Source organism: Oryzias latipes, chromosome 2, assembly GCF_002234675.1.
Source record: "Oryzias latipes chromosome 2, ASM223467v1".
In the NCBI taxonomy this organism is placed as follows: domain Eukaryota; kingdom Metazoa; phylum Chordata; class Actinopteri; order Beloniformes; family Adrianichthyidae; genus Oryzias; species Oryzias latipes.
The window spans coordinates 11,050,503-11,071,690 of NC_019860.2; the positions used below are offsets into that span (position 1 = coordinate 11,050,503).

At 40.0% G+C, this 21,188-nt stretch overlaps 1 protein-coding gene across 2 annotated transcripts in view; it reads left to right on the forward strand.

Moving 5' to 3' along the window:
• The window catches only part of LOC101166941 (kalirin), a 68,031-nt gene that overhangs the window by 38,998 nt on the left and 7,845 nt on the right, over positions 1-21,188 (forward strand). The window contains exons 34-53 of one of the 2 annotated variants that reach the window (XM_023964367.1): positions 1,132-1,224; positions 1,604-1,715; positions 1,797-1,987; positions 3,871-3,972; positions 4,045-4,199; positions 4,914-5,016; positions 8,374-8,535; positions 8,609-8,789; positions 14,527-14,583; positions 14,663-14,766; positions 14,862-14,993; positions 15,068-15,181; positions 15,261-15,331; positions 15,409-15,475; positions 15,570-15,673; positions 15,755-15,824; positions 18,112-18,198; positions 18,291-18,383; positions 19,288-19,338; positions 20,337-20,414. In XM_023964367.1, the coding sequence (XP_023820135.1) occupies positions 1,132-1,224; positions 1,604-1,715; positions 1,797-1,987; positions 3,871-3,972; positions 4,045-4,199; positions 4,914-5,016; positions 8,374-8,535; positions 8,609-8,789; positions 14,527-14,583; positions 14,663-14,766; positions 14,862-14,993; positions 15,068-15,181; positions 15,261-15,331; positions 15,409-15,475; positions 15,570-15,673; positions 15,755-15,824; positions 18,112-18,198; positions 18,291-18,383; positions 19,288-19,338; positions 20,337-20,414 (2,127 nt within the window). Of the gene's footprint in view, positions 1-1,131; positions 1,225-1,603; positions 1,716-1,796; positions 1,988-3,870; positions 3,973-4,044; positions 4,200-4,913; positions 5,017-8,373; positions 8,536-8,608; positions 8,790-14,526; positions 14,584-14,662; positions 14,767-14,861; positions 14,994-15,064; positions 15,182-15,260; positions 15,332-15,408; positions 15,476-15,569; positions 15,674-15,754; positions 15,825-18,111; positions 18,199-18,290; positions 18,384-19,287; positions 19,339-20,336; positions 20,415-21,188 lie in introns of both variants that reach the window. The other variant, XM_011482977.3, reaches the window with a different exon arrangement.

Here is a 21,188-nt window from a genome sequence, read left to right on the forward strand (position 1 = left end):
ACTCAAAAATAATATGGCGCTGCTGCACTGATCATATTGATTGTGGATCATGTGGTGGCATGGTCTACACAAACATTTTTTAAAGTTTTACTTTTTCTAAAATACTGAATTGACATTCTGCTGGACAAGGCTCCTCCAAACTGAGCATGCTCACATCACCCAGGGCCTGCTGCAGGTCAGACACAGACTGCTAATCAGTTAGTATGCAGGAGATGGTTTGCAGACTGGTGATCACATGTATCACCAAAGCTGCTCTCTGATGACATACTGGAACGTTTCTTTGATCTGAATCCTTCACAGACGTCTGAATATGTTATCATTCTCTTTCGGCTCCTTCATCCCAGCAGCAGTGTAAAGCTCCTCCAAAGCCTTCTTTCCTTGTGTTTGCCTATGCACTTGTTTTGCACACATTTGTGCAAGTTTTTAGTCTTTGGACCAAAAAATCTCTGCTGATGTTGTCTTAAAGACTCACTGCGATAAAAATTGTATTTTTGTGTGTTTTTAACATGTTCTTGTGTCATTTCTATGATGATGGAGGACATATAGGGAGAAAATTAAGCTTAAACTTGCATTCCTGAGTATTTCTTAATACAAATTGTTGTAAATCAGGAGCAGATGAAAAAATACCGTTAGAAAAAGATCGTATTTGTACGTCTTCATTTTCCTCAGCCAAGTATCTGATTGATAACTGTACAGCTGGACAGCTCTGATATTGCCAACCGTTTTTGTTACACTGCTAATGTTCGTTTGGGGATGTGAAAGGCTATAAGCTAGCGGGACAGCAAGGGGGAATGGGGGCGGGGTTGCTCTGCATCAACGGTCCCGCCCACAACCAATAGGTGAATTAATGAAGAACTACTGCTGCTCTGCAGAAACTATGTTTTTTTAATTTTGACTAAAAATGGCATAATTAAGGGAACACTTTCAGAATAGATCAGAAGATGATGAAAGCGGGTTTTTGAAAAAAATCTGTTTTTATTTTTCAGTCTGACAAATGTTATGAAAATATTGCAGACAAAAAAATGATAAAAATTGACTTTGGTGTAGCTAACTATTGGTCTTGCAGGTTTACTTGTGGAAAGCAGCTTGTTTGATATTAATTTTCCGTCTTTCTTGCTTGTGTGTATAAAGGAGGTGCAGAGGAGACACGGACTTGCTAACTCCATCTCCTCTGCGCTGATTAAACCGGTCCAGAGGATCACCAAGTACCAGCTGTTGCTTAAGGTAACCTTTTATTCAGTCGATTGAGTTCCATATGGAGCAGAGAGACCCTGAGTGTAAGCAAAAAGAAAATATTGGCATAGCTGTGTTGTTCTGCAAGACTTTAGAGATTTAGACTGAGTGTAGTTTTTGTATTTGTGTGTGTGTGTGTGTGTGTGTGGGTGTGTATTGGTGGCCAATGGGGTCCTAGAATCCCTGATAAAAACAGTGTTTGATTTCGGGAGCTTTTTCGAAATGTGAGTGTTGCTGCAGGCTGAACATATTGACACTTTCCTCCATTAATTTCCCACAAAGTAATGGAGACAGACAAATGCAGCCATTTGGGCACAAGGAGGCCTACGTGGTGATGAAAATTCAGTGTGACAGAAGTGCTTTTGTGCAGGAGCTGCTGGCTTGCTGCGAGGAAGGCAAGGGGGAGATCAAGGAAGGCCTGGACGTGATGCTGAGTGTCCCAAAGAGAGCCAACGATGCAATGCACGTCAGCATGTTAGAAGGTGATAACAGACTCTGCAGATGTAACAAACAGACCACTTCAGTCGTACTGTCTCTGACCACCTCTGTCTCTAACCCGGCAGGTCTGGAGGACGGGGTGGAGGTGCAGGGAGAGCTCCTCCTGCAGGACTCTTTCCTGGTCTGGGAGCCTAAGTCTCTGATAAGAAAGGGGCGGGACAGACACTTATTCTTGTTTGAACTGTCACTCATCTTTAGCAAAGAGATTAAAGACTCGTCCGGCCGCACCAAGTATCTCTACAAAAGTCGCTTGAGGGTAAAACGACAGCTATGATTCTTATTTTTAGATATACATCTTATTTTTAGACTGAATTCGCCACACTATGAGCGCACAGTCAATGAATGGCCTATTTTTGAAATTATGTCATACAGGAGAAGCATTAGGCAAGATAAAAGAGCCAGAGATAAGTCAGTCAGACTTTATTACCCGCCCTCACAGCTACTCTTGGTGGTATCACGCTGCACGTTAGCCACGCTAGCGTATTAGCAATATTTGTACATTCCTACATCGTTTGCAACGCATGAAAAACAGACCAATGCTATTAAAACAAATGTTACTGTGACTACGCAAACTCCCATCCTTGTTAGTGACATAAAAAAAATAGTCCGCGGCTGCTACATTTTAGCTGCATTTGCGCAAAAAAACCCCTGTTTTTCCCAACCTTGTTTGAAACGTAAAGAAACAGGTTGACACCACTTAAACGTCCTTACCTTGTTAGTAAAAATGTAAAAAAACAACAACACACAATCCGAAACCAATACATGTGAGCCGAGTTAGAGCATTCACAATACCTGTAACTCCCAACCTTGGGTGTAACACGTAAAAAAGGTTATGTCACCGATTTAACAAAATGAAAATCTAATCAATACGAGCATTTTACTACGACTGTGCTCTGATGATAAATATGCTGATTGTTTATCTGAAAAATTCATTTAAATACATCTTTTTATGCAAAAATCGTTCAAACGCAATGCATTTTGGTCTATCTTCGCCAATCTAGTGAGCATTGATGCACACTGGTTTTTTGCAGAGACTTCTGGGAAATTTGTAAGGCACTGGATTTTGAAACTGTAATTTCGGACATCGCTGCAAAATTTCGAATGCACTATATAGTGCATTATGTAGTGAGTAGTGAATGAATTCAGACACAGTCCAACACCACTACACATTAGCCATGTTAGCGTATTCACAATGCCTGTATCTCCTAACCTTGTTTGCCATGTGTAAAAATCCAGACTGATACTAACAAAAGTTAGTATTACTACGCTAACTCCCAACTTTGTTGGTGACACGTAAAAATAAGACAGTCCGAAATCACAGAATCACTCAACCTTGTTTGCAACCGAATGAATCCACCAGTAAGGTGCTCTGTATTATAAGGCACACTGTTGTTTTCAAGGCTTTTAAGTGCACTTTATGATAACTTTTTTTTTTTAAACTAAAACTGGTACTTTTTGAACCAAACATATTACTGCGAGTCAGGATGCCTTGATTTGTCTGGAGTCATAAAACTTTATATAAAAGCATTAAAAAGGTCTTAAAAAAGCGTCCACCCATTGCAGCACTATGACGTTTAGGGCCTTTTTTTTCCCACAGATTCAATTTTGTTGACTTTACTCTGACAGTGATGCCCTCACAGAGTCATTAAATGTTTACAGGAGGGTGGACTCTGTTGCAGATGATTGTCAGAAGCTCTGCCTGCCTTTGTTTCTTTTTTTACATAATTTTTTTTTTTTTGCCATTTTGTAAACATTTTATTATATTTTCGGATATTTGAAGGCCTCTGACCCAGACTAGCGGAAACACTTGAGTGCTTTAGTTTATGGGAATGTCTGAGTTTTTATTTAGCTGTGGTTTTATGGCAGCTTTTATGTGACTAATTACACTTTGAGCTGTTTAAAGATATTTGACGCCTTCTGTGGTTCATGAGCCTCCTTCAGTTTTTAGAATTTACTTACTATAGAAATGTAATTTATGTTTTTTTCTCCCTGCTTTTTTGTGCTAGAATGAGATTATGCTGCATCACCTCTGTTAGATGTGAACAAACAGGAAACAGGATTGAAATATTTGTATGTGATAATGTATGTTTAAAAAGAAGATTAACCCAGTTTTAAATGTAAATGTCAATCTTCCATTAGACGTCAGAGCTGGGAGTGACGGAGCACATAGAGGGGGATCAGTGTAAGTTTGCACTGTGGGTGGGACGAACGCCGACATCAGACAACAAGACCGTCCTGAAGGTACAAATTCAGTTACATTAAAGTAACGTTTTGAATGAGATGTATTCCGACATCCCGGTTTCACGCTTTCAGGCTTCATCCCTCGAGCTAAAGCAGGAGTGGGTTCGCAGTATCCGACAGGTGATCCAGGAGAGGCGGGGTCACCTGCGAGGCGCACTGAGGGAGCCTATCCCGCTCCCAAAAACCCCCAACCCCACGCTGGGACGACAGCGCAGCATCACCCGCAGGCAAGCATGACGAGCTTTAGACTTCTGTTTTCAGTGAAAGTGAGCTTTAGGATTTTGCGATGGAAGATAGAAACTATGCTGTCTAAGACCCACTCCCCCCAAAAATTGTGTTTTTGGGTGTTTTTAACATGTTCTTGTGGCTTTTTTCTAATGATATAGAAAGATTTCATTAGAATTTTTGAGTATTTCTTTATTCAAATAGTTGTTATTCAGGAGCAGACCAAAAAAATTGTTTGACCAAGATCGTATTTGTGACATAGAAAATATTCTGGGAGAGCCACAAGCTCCCTGCTCCGAGCTCGAAGCAGTGAGGGGAAAGGGGGGTGGGGTTGCTTTGCACTAACAGTTCCACCTACAACTCAGAGGGAAATTTCTAATTAACTCCTGCCGCTCTGCAGAAATTATGCTCTAGAAAACGACACAGGTTTTTTTGATTGAGCAATAACAGCATAAACATAATTCGAATGTTTTACAAAGGATCAAAATATGATCACAGTGGGACTTTAAAGGGACGGGAGTTCATAAAAAAAGGGAAAAAAAAACTCAATGTTTGCAAATTTTAGAATAAAGTTCTCAAAAAGAGACTTGACAGTAGAGGAGGCAGTTGGGAAAATTTGTAGCTCCAGTTCCAGCAGTCTTAAAAAAAATTGAAAAAAAGAAAAATTGTGGGATTATTTTTGGCCACATGGATTAAAAAAAATGTGTGACTTTCAGGGAGACGAGCGAGGACGCAGACAGCCTGGGTGATGCCAGCAGTCAGCCTGACACGGTTTCCATCGCATCACGAACGTCGCAGAACACTGCCGACAGCGACAAGGTAAACACACACACACACACACAAACACACACTCAGAGGGGTGTGTCGAGCGCCTCATGACCTCAGCTTTGCTGCAGCTGGCTGGGTGTGAGCATGTTTGCTGCGTTTTCTCTGTCCACACTCTTCTAGAAACTTTCCCTGCTCCACGCCGCTACAGAGGTATGTTTCACTTTTGCTTTTTACCTTTGGGTAGTTAAGGGGTCCAAGTGGTGACCTCTGACCCTTGATATGTTGAATTGAGCTGAATGATGGTAAAGTGATTAAAAGGGAAGTGGAATGGTGAGAATATTTACGACAGATATTTTGAGGTGTGTACCGAAGATAAACTCATAAAAAGTAGGGGTGTAGGAAATAAAAACGGTGATATATCGGTGGCATATATCGATATATCGATGTAGCGATATATCATTGTACCAAAAGAAAAGTACTATGAACTTGCTTGGGTAAAATCAACATGAATAGGAGATACAGTTGCAAGGCTTTTTTGTGAGGTCATTAAATGAAAGGAATTTTACCATTTCACTACAATGAAAGTCATACTCTTTGAAAAATATATTAAAATTGTTCCGGTAGAAAATCTTTAGAAGAATTGGGGCAAGCAAGATATTACAGACAATTTTATAATCATTTGCAAACAATAAGAATTAATTTAAATTTTAAAAATACAATTAAAATAAATAATTATACTTAATTCTATTTTGAAAGAGTCTTTAGCCAGGAGATGGAAAGGAGAGTGTTTTTCCAGGTGTTTGTCAGAGATCCAAAGGGTGACGTTGGTTTAGCTCGGTTTCTTCAGCTTCTTCTTTTCTTTTGGAGCAAACCATCCTGTTTTCGTCCTCCATCAGAGGCTTTCTCTGGCTCTCACCATCAGCTCAGTGCTGGCGCTGCAGCTTTGATGAGCAGACCCGTTTTGAGGCTGTCGTCTCCATTCAGCTCCTCTGCTTCCCCCTCAGTAAAACCCCAGCTGCTTTCATTTAGTCGGGAACCCCCCCCCCCCCTCCTTTTTCCCCCAGAGGTGCTGGCGGTGGGTGTTTCCTCCCCCGAGCTGGAGCACATGTGCTAATGCAAGCTTTTAGTCTTTTTTTATTTTATTTTTTTATTGAACATTTTCATAATACAAATATAAGAATACAACATGTATAAAAAGACAATATAAGAATAGAACACAGTTCTGAATACAGAATAAAATAATTTTGACCTTTTGAAATGTGAGCTATTAGTCAGCAGAGTTGGTGGTAACCACGGTAACCATGTTTCATGTGACGCTCGGCGGACCAATGAGGGTGTGGGTGGCGCAAAGCAGGATGATATATGAGGGTCATCGGTCAGGTTGCAGCAACAAAGACGCTCTGGTCCAACTGGATAGACATCGCTTAAAAGGAATTTTTTAAAATGTAAAGAAAAATGCCTGTTTCAAGAAGAACGTCAAAAAGTTACAACGTAAATTTCGTGAAATGAAAAACTTTTAGAGAAATTTTGAAAAAAAAAAGTCTCAGGTTTTCATCGTAAAGGCCGTCTTGCTAAAACTAGTGATTTAGACCAAACAAACACATTTTCGTAGGGAAATCTTGTGGTTCCCTTTGATGTTCATTTCTATAACACCCAGAAGAGAAAAAAATGATAAAACATTCACAAAACACACTCAAATTACAAGAATCTTTTGTTTAACCCTTACTAGTCTTTTTATAGTTTATCTTTAAAACAGCTTTTTTGTGGCAATGCTTACCATCCATATTTTATTTCAACCCCAAAGAAATATTATTTTAGGATTATATTACACAATAATTCCAACATGAACCTGAAACTCTCCAGAAAACTAAATTTTCAGAGACAAAATGAAAACTGTCTAAAAAAAACCAGACGAAATTCCACTCAAAGTTCGTAATGTGTCAAAACTTTTTGTGTTTGTTGTAAAACAAAAATTTTAGGGCTAAAAACATTTTTAAAACCGCAACACTAAATTTTGAAGTTAAACGATGCTAACAGCGGGGGTCGTCGTTCCCTGTCTCCCGCCCACCAGACGGGGTGGGGCGAGCTGGCGTCTGCTGCCAGGTGGCTTCCCGGGGGTTCCTGGGCCACTGGCCTTGCAGCTCTTTTCCTTCCCAGTTGGGCGGTCGGTTTCTGCCGCTTCCCCCATTTTGTCCTTGGTAGGGCTGGCGGGCAGGTTGCACGGGTGTGCAGTGCTGGTTGTTACGGCCTGCCTCTGGGGGTGGTGGCGGGAGGGGGCTTAGGGCTCCTGGATGGTGCTGTGCCTCTCATCTGTGGGCTTGCGTAGGTCTCGAGCGGTCAGGGCATTTGGTATCGCCCCAAGCGCCTAAGGGTGGGACCCCTGCCCTGGCGGGGGCTCCGGCTCTGTGTGCTCTCTATTCCTCCGACTCCTCGGCTAGGGGGCTGCTGGGTCTTGGCCTCCAGCTCCGTGGTAGGGGTCCGTTGCGCAAGTGGGTGGTTGTTTCCGGGTCTTTGTCTCACTGTGGGGCTCATGGATACCTGGATCGGCTGGGCAGCTGCGCTGTCTGCCCCTAGCTCTGGGATGCTGGGCCTCTTGCCTTTGCTGGAGCATTCAGTGTGATCAAAGGACACTCTAAGAAGCTTATTCCCTTTTGCACAAAAATGGGCATGGGTATTGTTTCCACACCCCTCTTCAAGAATATTGGTGATGAATATTGTGTGCATAAGTGTTGTGAGATCAATCTTCCATCAATATTGTACGAATATACTTAAACCTGTAAATAGCTGTGTGCAGACTATATGTTGGTGTGTGTAGGTGTGTGCATGTGAGAACTAAGTCATGCATTTTACTTATGACACTCTTATGTTATGATGTCATGACTCTGTATTATCAATTTCATTTAATTCAATTGAATTTTATTTTTATAGCCCAAATTCACAACAACAGTCATCTCAATGGGCTTTGATTGCCCTTATCCCCCATCACTAACATCCCTCTCTCTCTCTCTCTCTCTCTCTCTCCTTTTTTAAGTCCAGTCCAACAAAGAATGCATATAAACATAGTTATTATAAATAAAGCTTCGCCTCAAATACAAAAGGGGCTTATACAAATAGACACTCTTTTTGTCTGAAAAACCATAAACCCCTTTTGTAACAGTAAAATATGTCCAACACAAGAGGCCTTCAAGCTCTGATCTGCTTGCTCAGCTGTTGGACTGGACAAGTTAAAGAAAAAACGATTTGAATATAAAACAGCAATATTGAACTGTGTTCTTCCTTCTCTCTCCTATTTGGGTCTTGACATTTTCCTGTTGTAATGAGGCTGGTTTACCTGCTGGTGGCGCTCCGTGTTGTGGATGTGTGTGCTGTTATCACAGAACCCTCACCAAAGGATCTATGTGTTTGCAGCTCTCTGGGGGCTGCGAGCTAGTGGTGGTGCTGCTGGACTTCACCTCTGGAGGACCGGGAGAGCTCAGCGTCCGCTGCGGCCAGACGGTGGAGCTGGTGGAGCGCTCTGCAGACCGGCCTGGCTGGTGTCTGATCAGAACCACGGATCAGACGCCCCAGCAAGTAAGAGATCAAGGCGGGTAAAACAAATAAAAACCAATCACACCTCTGACTTCACGGCTTTTCCCTCCCACAGGAGGGTTTGCTGCCCATGAGCGCCCTCTGCCTGTCGCACTCCCACAGTGCAGGTGACATGGAGGGGCTCCTCCCAGCCTCCACCACCTCCTCTAGCACCTCCTCCACCTGCACCACCACCTCCTCCTCTCTCAACTCCTCCTCCACCACCACCTCCTCATCCACCATGAGCGCAGCAAAGGGTGAGTGTCCGGATGCCATCCGTCTGAACTTGTTCGTTGCCAGATGTTTGTCCTCCCAGTCTGTAAACAGGGTTGTTGACAAACAGCTTCAGAAGCACAACGACCAGCAAGCGCCTGCCAGCCGTGGCGTTTGCACCGTGTCACTTCCTGTTTAAACCGAGGCAGATTTAAACTTCCTCAGACTGTTGTGATGTCCCACATCCTGCTGATCCCTTGGTTAGCCCTAAAGATTGAAATGCTCTTTTGTGAAGCTATAAATACACACTGTCCCTGCACTCTGCAACAGCAGTCGGATAGGAAATATCTACTTTTTGTGTGTGTGCATTTTTTAAATCCGAATCTGACATTTTTGAGCAAAATTGGATTTTTTTTTTTGCCATGCAGTGTACCCAGCTCAGAAAACCCTGCTTAAGTGAACAGTGACCCTCAACATTCAGACAAAACAGGCCCAGTTGAAATAATTACACCAACCCAAACTGCTCCAAAAGTTACACAATGATGACAAAAATATGGTCACTAAAAACAGAAATGATCACAATTTTACTTGGCATTAGTCAGAACTAATTGAACGACCCTTACTTTGAAATAAACAAGGTAAACTGCCATTATAGATAAACAAAACAGAAAGATTTAAATAAAGAACTGAACAGTCTAAATGACTTAAAAAAATAGTAAACAATTTGTATTTCTCAAAGACAAAGTGAACCAAAGAACCAAAATAAACATCTAACATAAAAAAATTACACAATTTATGAAAGATAAACCAAAAACAAGCCTAAAACTACAGCATAACAATAAACATGAAATCAGAGAAAATAATACTAAACTATCTGCAAACATAGGTTTGTTTTTTTATATATTTTATTATATTAGCCAACATAAAAAGCCTAAATAAGGAACAAAATGTTTTAACAAAATTTTGAAGTTAGAAGATTATATTAATTATTATTAAACAATAATCGTCAAAGATTTAATATAAAATCAATTCAACAAAGCAAACAAATCAGTTGTTGAAAATCCAAAGTCCCTCTTCGTTCAAACTGAAATAAACATCCCTAATTCTCGCTAACTCTTCCATCAGCAGATGGCGCTAAAGATTAGCCACTTTTATCAAACAGAAACGCCGACTTATTCTTGTGCTCTAAGGTCGGCTAAAGTCGTTTAGAGAGCAAATGAAACCACATGAACGCGGCTTCCAGCTGATAAAGATCACACACACACACAACAAATGCACTGCACACACACGCACACACCCACACACAACAAATGCACACACACACACACACAACAAATGCACACACACAAAAACACATTCACTGAACTCATGGTCCAGAGGTAAAGGGGTGTGGGGATTAAACATTAACACCAAAAAGTTTTACGCAGACAGGAACCTGACTGTGAGTCTGTGTGTGTGTGTGTGTGTGTCTGTGTGGGTGTGTGCGTGTGTGTGTGTGTGTGTCAGGAGACCTGCTGGGTGTTCTTCCTCAGACAATTGCAACAGCAGTTTAAAAATAGTTGTTTTCAGGTCAGCTAGCTGTTTGCTTTTACTTACGCAACGTTTTAAAAAATGCAATTGTCATGTTAAATTGATTCATTTTTGTCGGGTTAGTTTATGTATGTCACAGAAAAAATAAAAATTGGAACCTTTTTTTTGATGCATGTATTTGTTTTTCAAATAAATATGTTGCTGGCATTTATTTCCTTTTTATTTACCTTACTTTCTTGATAACTTAGTTTATTTCAAATGTTTTTTAAGTTAATTTGCAACAGACCAATAGTTTATGTTGATATTTTTTAATCTTGTTTGTTTTGAAATGATCCTGTCTTGTTATTTGATCTTTCAAAGTAAAAACTTCATAGTAAAGCAGAATAGAAAAATTCAACTTTTCTTTTGTCTCTTTTAATGGGATTTTAACTTTTTTTTCATTCAATTTGTCATTACAACTCTATTATTCTAATATTCTCATAACCCCTTTTTTCCTAAAGCAGTCATTAGACCACACCCCTTTTAGTAAACCCCCGCCTCTTTATAGTAGCCCCACCCCTTATGTCTTAGCCAGTGGTGCGATTTCATTCAGATTTGTCCAGAGAAGCTCCCGTCCGTTGCTGGCTGTAAGGTTTACCCCCGACTGTCCTCGAAGCGGATTGATGTGGCGGCATGCGGCGGGGCAGAGGTAAATGCTGGAGTTGTTCTGCAGTTTGGGGATGGATTGTGGGAGAGGAAGAGGACGAGCGAGGTGGGTTCACAGTGAGAGAGCAAAGTCGTGTCAGAGGGCAGCAAGAGTGTGTTGGTTAATGAGTGACAGAAGGAAAGAAGGGAGTGTTGGTCTGCGTCTTTAACTGTCTTTGGAGAAACCAGATTCTGACTAACATTTTAGACGTGAACATTTGTGAGTCATGTCTGTATGTGGATGAAGAGACTTTCACACACTTATGACGTATGAGGTGATGCGAGACACAAAAATGATTGTTGTGTCAATTTAAAGATTTGTGTACTAACGATAGAAACTTGTTTTCCAACATTAAATCACTTATTCAGTCACTTTAAAAGCTTTTGTCTGGGCTTTAAAGCTGTTTAAGTCTCTTGACGTGTCTGCAAACGTGACATGACAACCCCGTGATCTTTGAATGGTTCTTTGACAGTCCATGAAGGAATGAAATAACCCTCTTAATGTAAAGTTTATACATTTCCAAAATGTCTGATAACTGAAAGAAAAACACAGAAATACAGAACAAATATTGGGCAAATAGTGTCAATTCAAAAGTGAATGAATACTTTTTATTTTACATAATAACTTCTCTGGCTTCGGTGGAACATGTGATGCAGTAAAGTGAACATCTCAGGAGTTCTGAGCAGCTTTCAAATATTTATTTTCCTGCACAGTCCAACCTTCCTGCAGAGTCAACACACAGTAGGTTTAGTCTACCTTTTGTCTTTTTTGAGGGGTGAATGTAAGCTACAGTCATGTGAAAAATGTAGGACGCCCCATTGGTTATTTGGCTCTCTATCAAGAAACAATCACTTTACCAATGTTTAATCTTTAATTTTGGCAAACTTCAGTCTGGCCTTAATGTTTGCCTTGGAGAGCAATGATTTTCTCCTTGCACACCTCCCATGAACGTCAAACGTGTGTAGTCTCTATCTGATCGAGTCATGTACTTTCACATCAACAGGAGCAAATGCCTGCTGTAGGTCCTGGGATGATATTTTAGGATTTTTGGTGACTTCTTCCACTTGTAAACAATTTTCGGGATGGTGGAATGACTGATGTCAAATTCCTTTGAGTTTTTTTTTTTTTAATCCCTTACCGGACTCGTCATTCCAGTCTTCTTTTTGAGGGTCTCAGGCAGCTTTTTGGATCTCACCGTTGTTCTCACTCTCACTTCAACCTTCAGCAGCACATCAAACTAAATGTATATCCTGGATAGTGATGTCACAATTGTGCACCTGTTGTGATACAAAGGAGTTTGATCATGGTCATTTTAAGTGGGAAAATATGCGGGGTGTCCTAATTCCCTCTTATCCAGAAATTACATTCTTTTTAAATTACATTTCAAACAAAGTTTTCAACTGAATTTTTAGAATTTTATTAGTTGAGTTATTCCACTTAGAGTATTGTTTAAATAGATAGTAATCGCCCACATGTACAAATATGTTATACGGATTTTCAAAGGGTTTCCTAATTTTGTCACGACTGTACTTAGTGCACCACCTGAAACAACTGAATTTCCACCTTTCCCAAGACTGGCCGTGTACTTTCACTAATCTGGATGGGGCGGCATCAAGCTCAACACCAAGTCAAGACACAGCCCTGCAATGGACAGCTTGACGGCTCATGGGGAGACTCGCGTCCCTCTACTAGACGTCTAGATCCATTTAGATCAACACATATTTAAGATGTTGGACTCCTGTTCACCATCCAACAGGGCTTTGTTAAATTTTGTAAGGGTGACTAACCATTCTCACCCGTGTTACAGGGCAAAGATGGAAGGGGAAGGCTGAGCTACCGGGCCAAGAGAGGAAATGGGACAGGGCCTAAAGCAACATTTAAGCCACCACTTTTGATGAAAAGTCTATGTAAACGTGCACAAACACGTGTGTTGGGCTTTAGTGTCCAAAACGCGCGTGTTCACACATCATTACCCAGATTTTTTGGACAGTTTTTGGGCTCTACGTGCAAAATTCAAGGCTGTTGAAAGTTAAACCAGGTTGAACTTTGACCAATAGGGGACTCGGATGTGGTAGTGATGAATGGATGGCATCACTTTTAATTCAAGGGAGTACCAACCATTTGAATGTCATTTTGTATTTCGGAATAGAGCAGTGAAAGAAAAACCTTGGGCAAGATTCACAAGATTTGTGCCACTTTGACATTTTGCACAAAGCCTCTTCCAGCTGTTGGTAATGGATGTGTGCTAGTAAACAGTAGTAAAAGAAGAAGAAACCCCTCCCTGCTTGTTCAGTGTGAACACCATGTGCATTCAAGAACGCTTATTCAGTGGGTTCAGGAAATGTGCATCACATGCCTGGTATGTATCCAAAGTACCATTTCTGAACTTAAAGCTTATTTCTATACAACAGGCTAAGTCCCAAAGTGGACATTCCAGGAAGATGTCGCCCCAAGTAGACCCTGTTAGCATGTTGGTTTCATGAACGCCGTCTCTTAAAAATTTGTTGCAAAGTTTGTTGGAGAATATGGTTTGTGGAGGTGGAATCATGAAGTCAAAGTGTGGAGAAAACATAGAGAACGCTTTTCAAATTATTGCACAGATTGAGAAGCATCTACTGGTGGAGGCGGTGTGATGGTGTGGGCCGGTAGGTCTCTCAGTAAATAAAAGAGAAGCTTGGAGAGAAGCTAAATTCAAAGACATGTAAAGACGAGATTTCGTAATAAGCAGCGATACCAGGTGTTGTCGTAGGGGGTTTAATCAGAGACCACCTCCAGAGTTTGGGCATGACTTCATTGTCATTTGGACATCAGTTTGGCTAGTTTTCCCCCCCTTTTTTCTATAATCTGACTCCTGTTTGTTTGGTTAATTCGTTCTTCAAATCATAATAATTCAGTTCACCAAACAGGAGTCGATGGCAGAATAACGAGTTTGGTGTTGGCGGAGATGACTTGGTTCGTTTAATGAGCACATACTTCAACCCATCCCCCAAATAAATGTTCCTTACCAATGTGCCAATGCATAAATGCACAGGCTTTAGTTCATTTTAAATGATTATTTCTTAATTTAAGAATCTTTTCTTTATTTTTTTTATACTGTATTTCAGTTTGTCCTCTGTTCATATATAAGATCCTGTAACTCTTGTACTATCTTAGGCACTTTAACATTGGGAGTTGGGTCATCTAGACCCACTAAACAGTGTTCTGAACCTTTTTTCTTCAATGATTTGTGATCTTCACTGGTGTCCATGGATTACATGAAATCTTTCCACCTTTATCCACCTTTGTCATGGTAGGAATAACACGTCAAAGTAAGGGTGGGGTCATCTAAGATAGCACAAGGGTTAAAAGGACTTCAAATAGAAGATTATTCATATATTTTCTATTTTTTTTATAATGGATCATTTTGGTTCATTTAAAAAAAAATCAATCTTAATATTTGGAATCATTTTTTGACAATTTTACTTGAATATATTCTCATTTCCTTGGTTTCCATCTCTATTTTAATCTTCTCATTGCTGTGATGTCATAAGCTTTTATAAAAGACTCTTGGCTCTTTGTATTTGCAGATTCCAGTCTGTTCAGTTCTGAGGGTTCAGGCCTCCCGACTCAGACCAGCAGTCAAAGTAAGAAGATTATAAATAAGCAGAGTACCACACTCTCAGAAAAAAGTGTCAACTCCCTGACTTGTTGTGGTTCTCTCAGGTGCCACCTCCCCCACCGTAGGTGGACCGGGCGGAGCTCCAGTAGGTGCAGTAGGGTCTCCGGGGCCCAAACGGAGCGGCTCTGGCACAGGCAACACGTTAAAGGTTTGTTTTGAAACCACCAGCTTTGGAGATCTTTCAAAAGATCTCATAGGTAATTGCTGAAGTGGTCAGTGGTACTAACTGTTGTCTTGCTGCAGCGGTGGTTGACCAGCCCTGTGCGAAGGCTGAGTCAGGGAAAAGCTGACGGACAGAAAAAACCTCCAATCAGAGCCAGGAGGCGGGACAACAAGCTCGAGCTGGCCACGCCCCTTACCGTAAATACACAGATGGTATGTATCACATCTAATTTCCACACACTGGTTGAATTCAGGGTGCAAAGCAAACTTGCTTTTCTAATCAGCAGAAGGCAAGAAAGGAGGAGGCGGGGCAAAGTGGAGGGGAGGAGGAGCAAGAGGAAGAAAGCCACACCCCATTACCTCCACCGATGCAGATTATGAAAGACCCCAACAATCCAGAGGTAAATATGGAGTTTTATTACTAATGCATGTAAGTAGTGACAGTATGGCTGAACACTGTTGCTGATTTTCTTTCTTTAGGCTCTGGACTCAGATCAGGGATCAAACGAGTCCGATACTGAACAGAGAAACAAAGCACTAAGAGGACGAATGTAAGTTTCCCATGAAGTCGACCCTTTAACGAAATATCAGACAAGAAAACGCATAAAAATCTGTGATTCTGGTGCAGGTTTGTTGTTAATGAGATGGTCCAATCAGAGAAGGACTACGTAAAGGACCTAGGAGTGATTGTTGAGGTGAGACCTGGACTAAAAGTACAGTAGTTTTTACTATAAACATCTCCAAACAAGGAAGAAATAAGCCCCGTACTGAACTGCTGTCATGTCTCAGGGCTTCATGTCCAGGCTTGAGGTCAGGGGGATCCCAGAAGACATGAGGGGAAAAGACAAGATCGTGTTTGGCAACATCCAGCAGATCTACGACTGGCACCGCGAGTCCGTTACACAAACGCACACTCTAACGCAAACGTAAAAACAAAGCAAAAGTCATGCTCATTCTGTGGTTTCCTTTTTCAGCTTCTTTCTGGTGGAGCTAGAGCGCTGCATCCAGAACCACGATCTGCTGGCCGACCTGTTCATCAGACATGTGAGTCGTGTGAAAGCAGGAAAAGCAGTGCAAAAATCAAAACAGGGGTCCAGACTTGTCTCTCAGTCTGAAAACTACAAATCAAATCAATCTTTATTTGTAAAAAAAAGCGCTTCTCATGCCTTGTCCAACTCGAAGCACTTTATCATTTAAAACAAAAAACATAAACAAACATACACTGACCAAGTCAGCAAGCCCTGGCAGGAAAGATCCCCAGAAGAAACACTGGGGCTAAAATCATAACAAGAAGCTCAAATTTAATATGTTAGATGTATATAAAAACATAAAATTGAGAATAATATTAAACAGATAAAATGACTGATTTAATTCTAAAAATTGTTGGGTATTTAAAAACTCATTTCGTTGAGTAGCAACACTTTTTTGTATAATTTTACTTAAAAAAAACGGTACGTTGGATACAGGCCTGTAGTTATCCAGAGTATTTGGATCTAAATGACTCTTCTTCAAAAGGGGCCTCAACACTTCTGTCTTACAGGCAGAACGGAAGACACCAGTCTTAGGAGAGCAGTTTACTATTTATAAAAGCCCTGACTCAAAGAATCATAAAATGTTTCAAAAAGTGAAGTGGGAACGGGATCTAAAAGGCAGATTGTGGCGTTTACTCAACACATAACTCGACCAAGCGTCTCTGCCTCAACCAGGACAAAACTCCCCAGGTAAAACCAGTGAATTGCATAGTTGAAATAGTAGATCTTATAGCATTGATTTTTGTCAACATTCATTTATCTTCTAATCCATTTGTTCCCTCCCTGTTGGAGCCTATCCTGGCCACTTGTGGGCGAAGACAGGGGACACAATCACACACCCATGCACACTCACATTCACACCACATTAACCTAGGAAGCACGGAGTCCCCGGAGAATACCCATGCATTCAATAAAACAGGAAGGAGGGTTTGATGTCTGTGACAATTAAAACAGGTGGGTCACCAAGAAGGAAAGCATGACGCTCAAATGAACAATATATTCTGAGCAACATATTTTCAGATGTCTTTTTTTGTGACCAATCGATGCACCTTTCTTTTCTCCCCTGATTGAAAATAAAAAGTGGGTATTAGGTGGAGAAGCCTCAGTGAGAATAGCTGGTGCATCAATGCCAAGCCAGGTTTCAGTTAAAAACAGACAGGTTAAATCATGGTCTAAAACGGATCATTAATGATCAAAGACGGAGTTAAAAGTCATCTGACATTTAAAAGAGCCATCTTCATTGTTGTGGGTAAAATCTGATGAAGGGTTTTGTGACTGTTGTGTGTATTGGGCAGAGGCATCTAACAAATGAGGCACATGGATGTGAATAGAAATGATTTGAATATCTATGCGTGATACCAATAGACTGCAACCAGTAGTTCAGACTTTGAGACACTTACTAAAGAATTTGACTTACAGCTTCTTGTCACATCTTTAACATAAACAGTGATTTTTTTTGACAAATTATTTGAAACTTATGTTGGAACTGAATTTGGACTCAGTACTTGATAAGACACGAATTATGAGTAATTTTTATCTGGACTTGCTTGGGGGAACTCAACTAAGAAATATTCCTGTGTTTGCTAAATTGATTGATTGGTTTCAAGCATTGTAGTCAAAGCACTAAAGAATATACAAAGATTTATCAAACTCGAGAAACTAGAGAAATTATTAAATGCATAGAGGAAAAAAAAATACACACACACGCAAATCACATTTGCTAAATTAAATATAGTGATCATTAACTTAAGTCAAGTAGAGCTTGATTTATTGCTTGAAAAGGAGTGGGCAGAAGCAAGCTTTTATAATCCCACCCCTACTGAGTTAATTCATTCATTCATCATCTTGACCGTTTATTCCCTTTCGGGGTCACGGGGTTGCCGGAGCCTATCCCGGCCACTTGGGCGTAGGCAAGGGATACCCTGGACTGGTCGCCAGTCTGTCACAGGGTAGAATATCTTCAACCACACATCCATTCACTCTCACACTCACACCTATGGACAATTTAGAGTTGCCAATCAACCTATGAAGCATGTTTTTGGAGTTAATTCATTTTATAGTTTTACATAGTTTTTGTAATCCAGTTCTGATCAGATAGATTCTTTTCAAGTTACAAAATCCAATGCCTATTAATGATTGAGTTTCTTCAGAAATGTGATGGTGTGTTGAATCGGTGGTCTCTGCTCTGAGCTTGAATCCACCTTAGATTGCATTTGTAAAGAACTAGTTACTTCTGCAGATGCTGACTCCCCACATTAAACATGAGTGAGAGAAATGAAGTGTGAATGTGTTTGTTGCAGGAGCGTCGTCTGCACATGTATGTGGTTTACTGTCAAAACAAGCCCAAGTCGGAGTTCATCGTCATTGAGTATGAGACCTTCTTTGAGGTAAAACAGCCCAACTTTTTGTTCTCTAACTGATAAAATGAAGCATTTTGCAGAAGCAGCAGAAAAAACACTAAGGACCTTCTGTCTTGCAGGAGATCCAGCATGAGATCAGCTGCAGGATGTCGATCAGTGATTATCTGATCAAACCCATCCAGAGAATCACCAAGTACCAGCTACTACTGAAGGTCTGTGATACTCATGATCAACACTTCTCTGCAATAGAAGACAAAAAAAAAAAAGAAATGTTATATTTAAAAACAAAAAAATTGTATCAAGAACAAAGAAAAGCTGTATCCAAAAAAAGGAAAAGTCATATTTAAAACAAAACCATATTCCATACAAAGAAAAATCGCATCCAAAACAAAGAAAAGTCGTATTTCAAACAGTCGTATGTTAAACAGTCATATTCCAAACTAAGAAAAGTTGTCTTACAAAGATTTTTTCCAAACACGTCGTTTAAAAAAACAAAGATGAAAGAGTTGATTTCCAAGCTAAGCAAAGTCGTGTTCAAAACAAAGAAAAGTCCTGTCCCAAGACGGTGACAATTTGTCTCTCAGAACAGTGAAACTTTGTTTTTTTTTAAAGTGAAAATTTGTATCTAAAGTATGAGTATTTAGACTAAATAATGTATTTTTCTTATTATTTTAGTATCTTTGAATGCTGGAAATTGTTGCAAAAAAATAAAAAATAAACTTTAAAAAATCAAATTTATTTTAAAACCCTAGAAAATGTTTTTGTTAGGTTCTCTGGGGTTAAATTTTTAATATTTTTCCAGTTGAACATAAAAACCTTCACACCTTTAGCCTGAACTCTAGCTTTTATGGCCAGGTTTTTAACGTGTTTTACAAATTGCCCTAGTATGGTGTATGGTGGTAAATTTCAGACCTAAAATGGCATAAAATCTTTTTTATTTTATTTTTTATCATAGTTTGTATATCAGATTGAAAGATATGAAAAGATGAGGAAATAATGAATATTGTGACCCGTTTGTACAAGGATGGAATAACAGCCATTTTTTAAATAATAACTTTGTTGTGATGTCATTTTTGACTTGAGTGCACATAAATGAAATGTTTGTCTGTTCTTAAGGACTTCTTCAAATATACGACCAAAGCAGGGCTGGACACTGAGGAGATTGAGGTCAGTTTCACAAAAATGCTTAATTATTTTTATATTGTAACGGACTTAAACTCTGTAAATGTGAATTCAAAATGAGAGTAACAACAAAGACCCATTCTGATCAACTTTCAGTCTATTTTAAAAGCATTCCAAGTGATCTTTTAACCACAATGATGCCAGTTTTAGACCCAAAAAGAAAAAAAACCTGTGACGTTTCGTTTTCTAGGACATAGTTTTTGCAGAGCGGTAGAAGTTCACTAGAAATTCCCCTCTGAGTTGTGGGTGGGACCGTTTGTGTGGAGTAACCCTGCCCTCCTTTCCCTCCCGATTATTGAGAGCTCTCTGTTTACAGAGAGCTGGCTAACAGCCCCTCACAACCCCAACCTAACATGGTGCAACAAAAATGGCGAGCAATATTGTAGCTATCGAGCCATGCAGTTTTAATCCAGATGTCACACAGATGAGGAAAACAAAGACGTACTGTACATGGATCTATTTGTCTGTAAGTAGATGCTTCAGAATGGAGCGGAGCAGGGAGCTTGTGCTCCTACCAGCGTATTCTCTACGCCATAAATAAGCTCTTTTTCCAACAGCATTTTATCATCTACTCTTGATTTACCACGATTTGAATAAAGAAATACCCAGAAATACATTTTTAAGCTGTATTTTCTTCATATATGTCCTTTATCATTAGAAAAATGCCACAAGAACATTTTAAAAACACCATAAAAACACAATTATCATCGGAATGGGTCGTTAATAAAAACCGTTAGCCACACCCCCTTTTTTATTTGTTTATGTGTATGTTCTCTTCAGTAAAGACAAACGGATTTTTAAATTGTGTTTTTGGTTCACTGATAATGATCGAAAGGTGTGTCATGTGCACAAAGCTGTGCAAACGTTCAGAATAGAGGAAGAATGATTTATGCCGGATGGTGAATCATCCCTCAGAGGAGGATGTTGAACTTTAATCATACTTTTAATCATATATGTAACCACTGTGTGTGTTTGACGTTCAGAAAGCGGTGGAGCTGATGTCATTGGTTCCAAAGCGCTGCAACGACATGATGAACCTGGGACGCCTGCAGGGATATGAGGTTTGGGTCCCTCGGCTTTTTTCGCCCTTTAAAGAAGAAGTATCAAAACATTTTATGCTTCTTGTGAAACTTAACACCAGAGGTGTTTAAGGATTCATTTGATTTTTAAAGGCAGGTACTCTATCTATACCAAAATCAACTGAGTTGTTTGTGAGTTTTAGGTATTTTACTGCCCCCTAGTGTTTGTTGTGATGAACTTACACACAACAGCAGGAACGCATGGACACCATGGTTATTATTCTGGCCTGCAGCAGCCCTGGAAGACCAGATTTTTTATTTTTTTAGCAATTCTTGTTTCTTCCTGTGTCTTTGAGCTAAAAGTTTGCACAAAAATTTGTAAACACCTAGTACCTGGTAAAATTGAAGGAAAAAAATAGATAAAAGGAAGTAGAAACTGTAAATAAATAAAAAAATAAAAACGCATCAAAATCCTCTAAACCTAAAACACATGTCAGAGATGACCAAAGGAAGTTTTAAATTATTATGGGATGGCTTGGTGGCCAATTTGTTTGCAAAGTGTGATAAGCGGCGGTTTTTATGTTTTCCCACAATGTCCTTACCGTATTTCACACACACACCACAGTTAAGTCTACAATCATACTCAAGTTTTGTTTACCTTTGAACTCAGAAAGAGGTTACCATCATGAATAATTAAAAAAAACACCTTTTGTACAAGCTACAAATTTGAACAATATTAAAAAGATCCCATAGGTTGATTCTCAATTTTTTTCCCCTCTCGAACAGAGAGACACGGGATTAGCGGCGGAGAGCGGC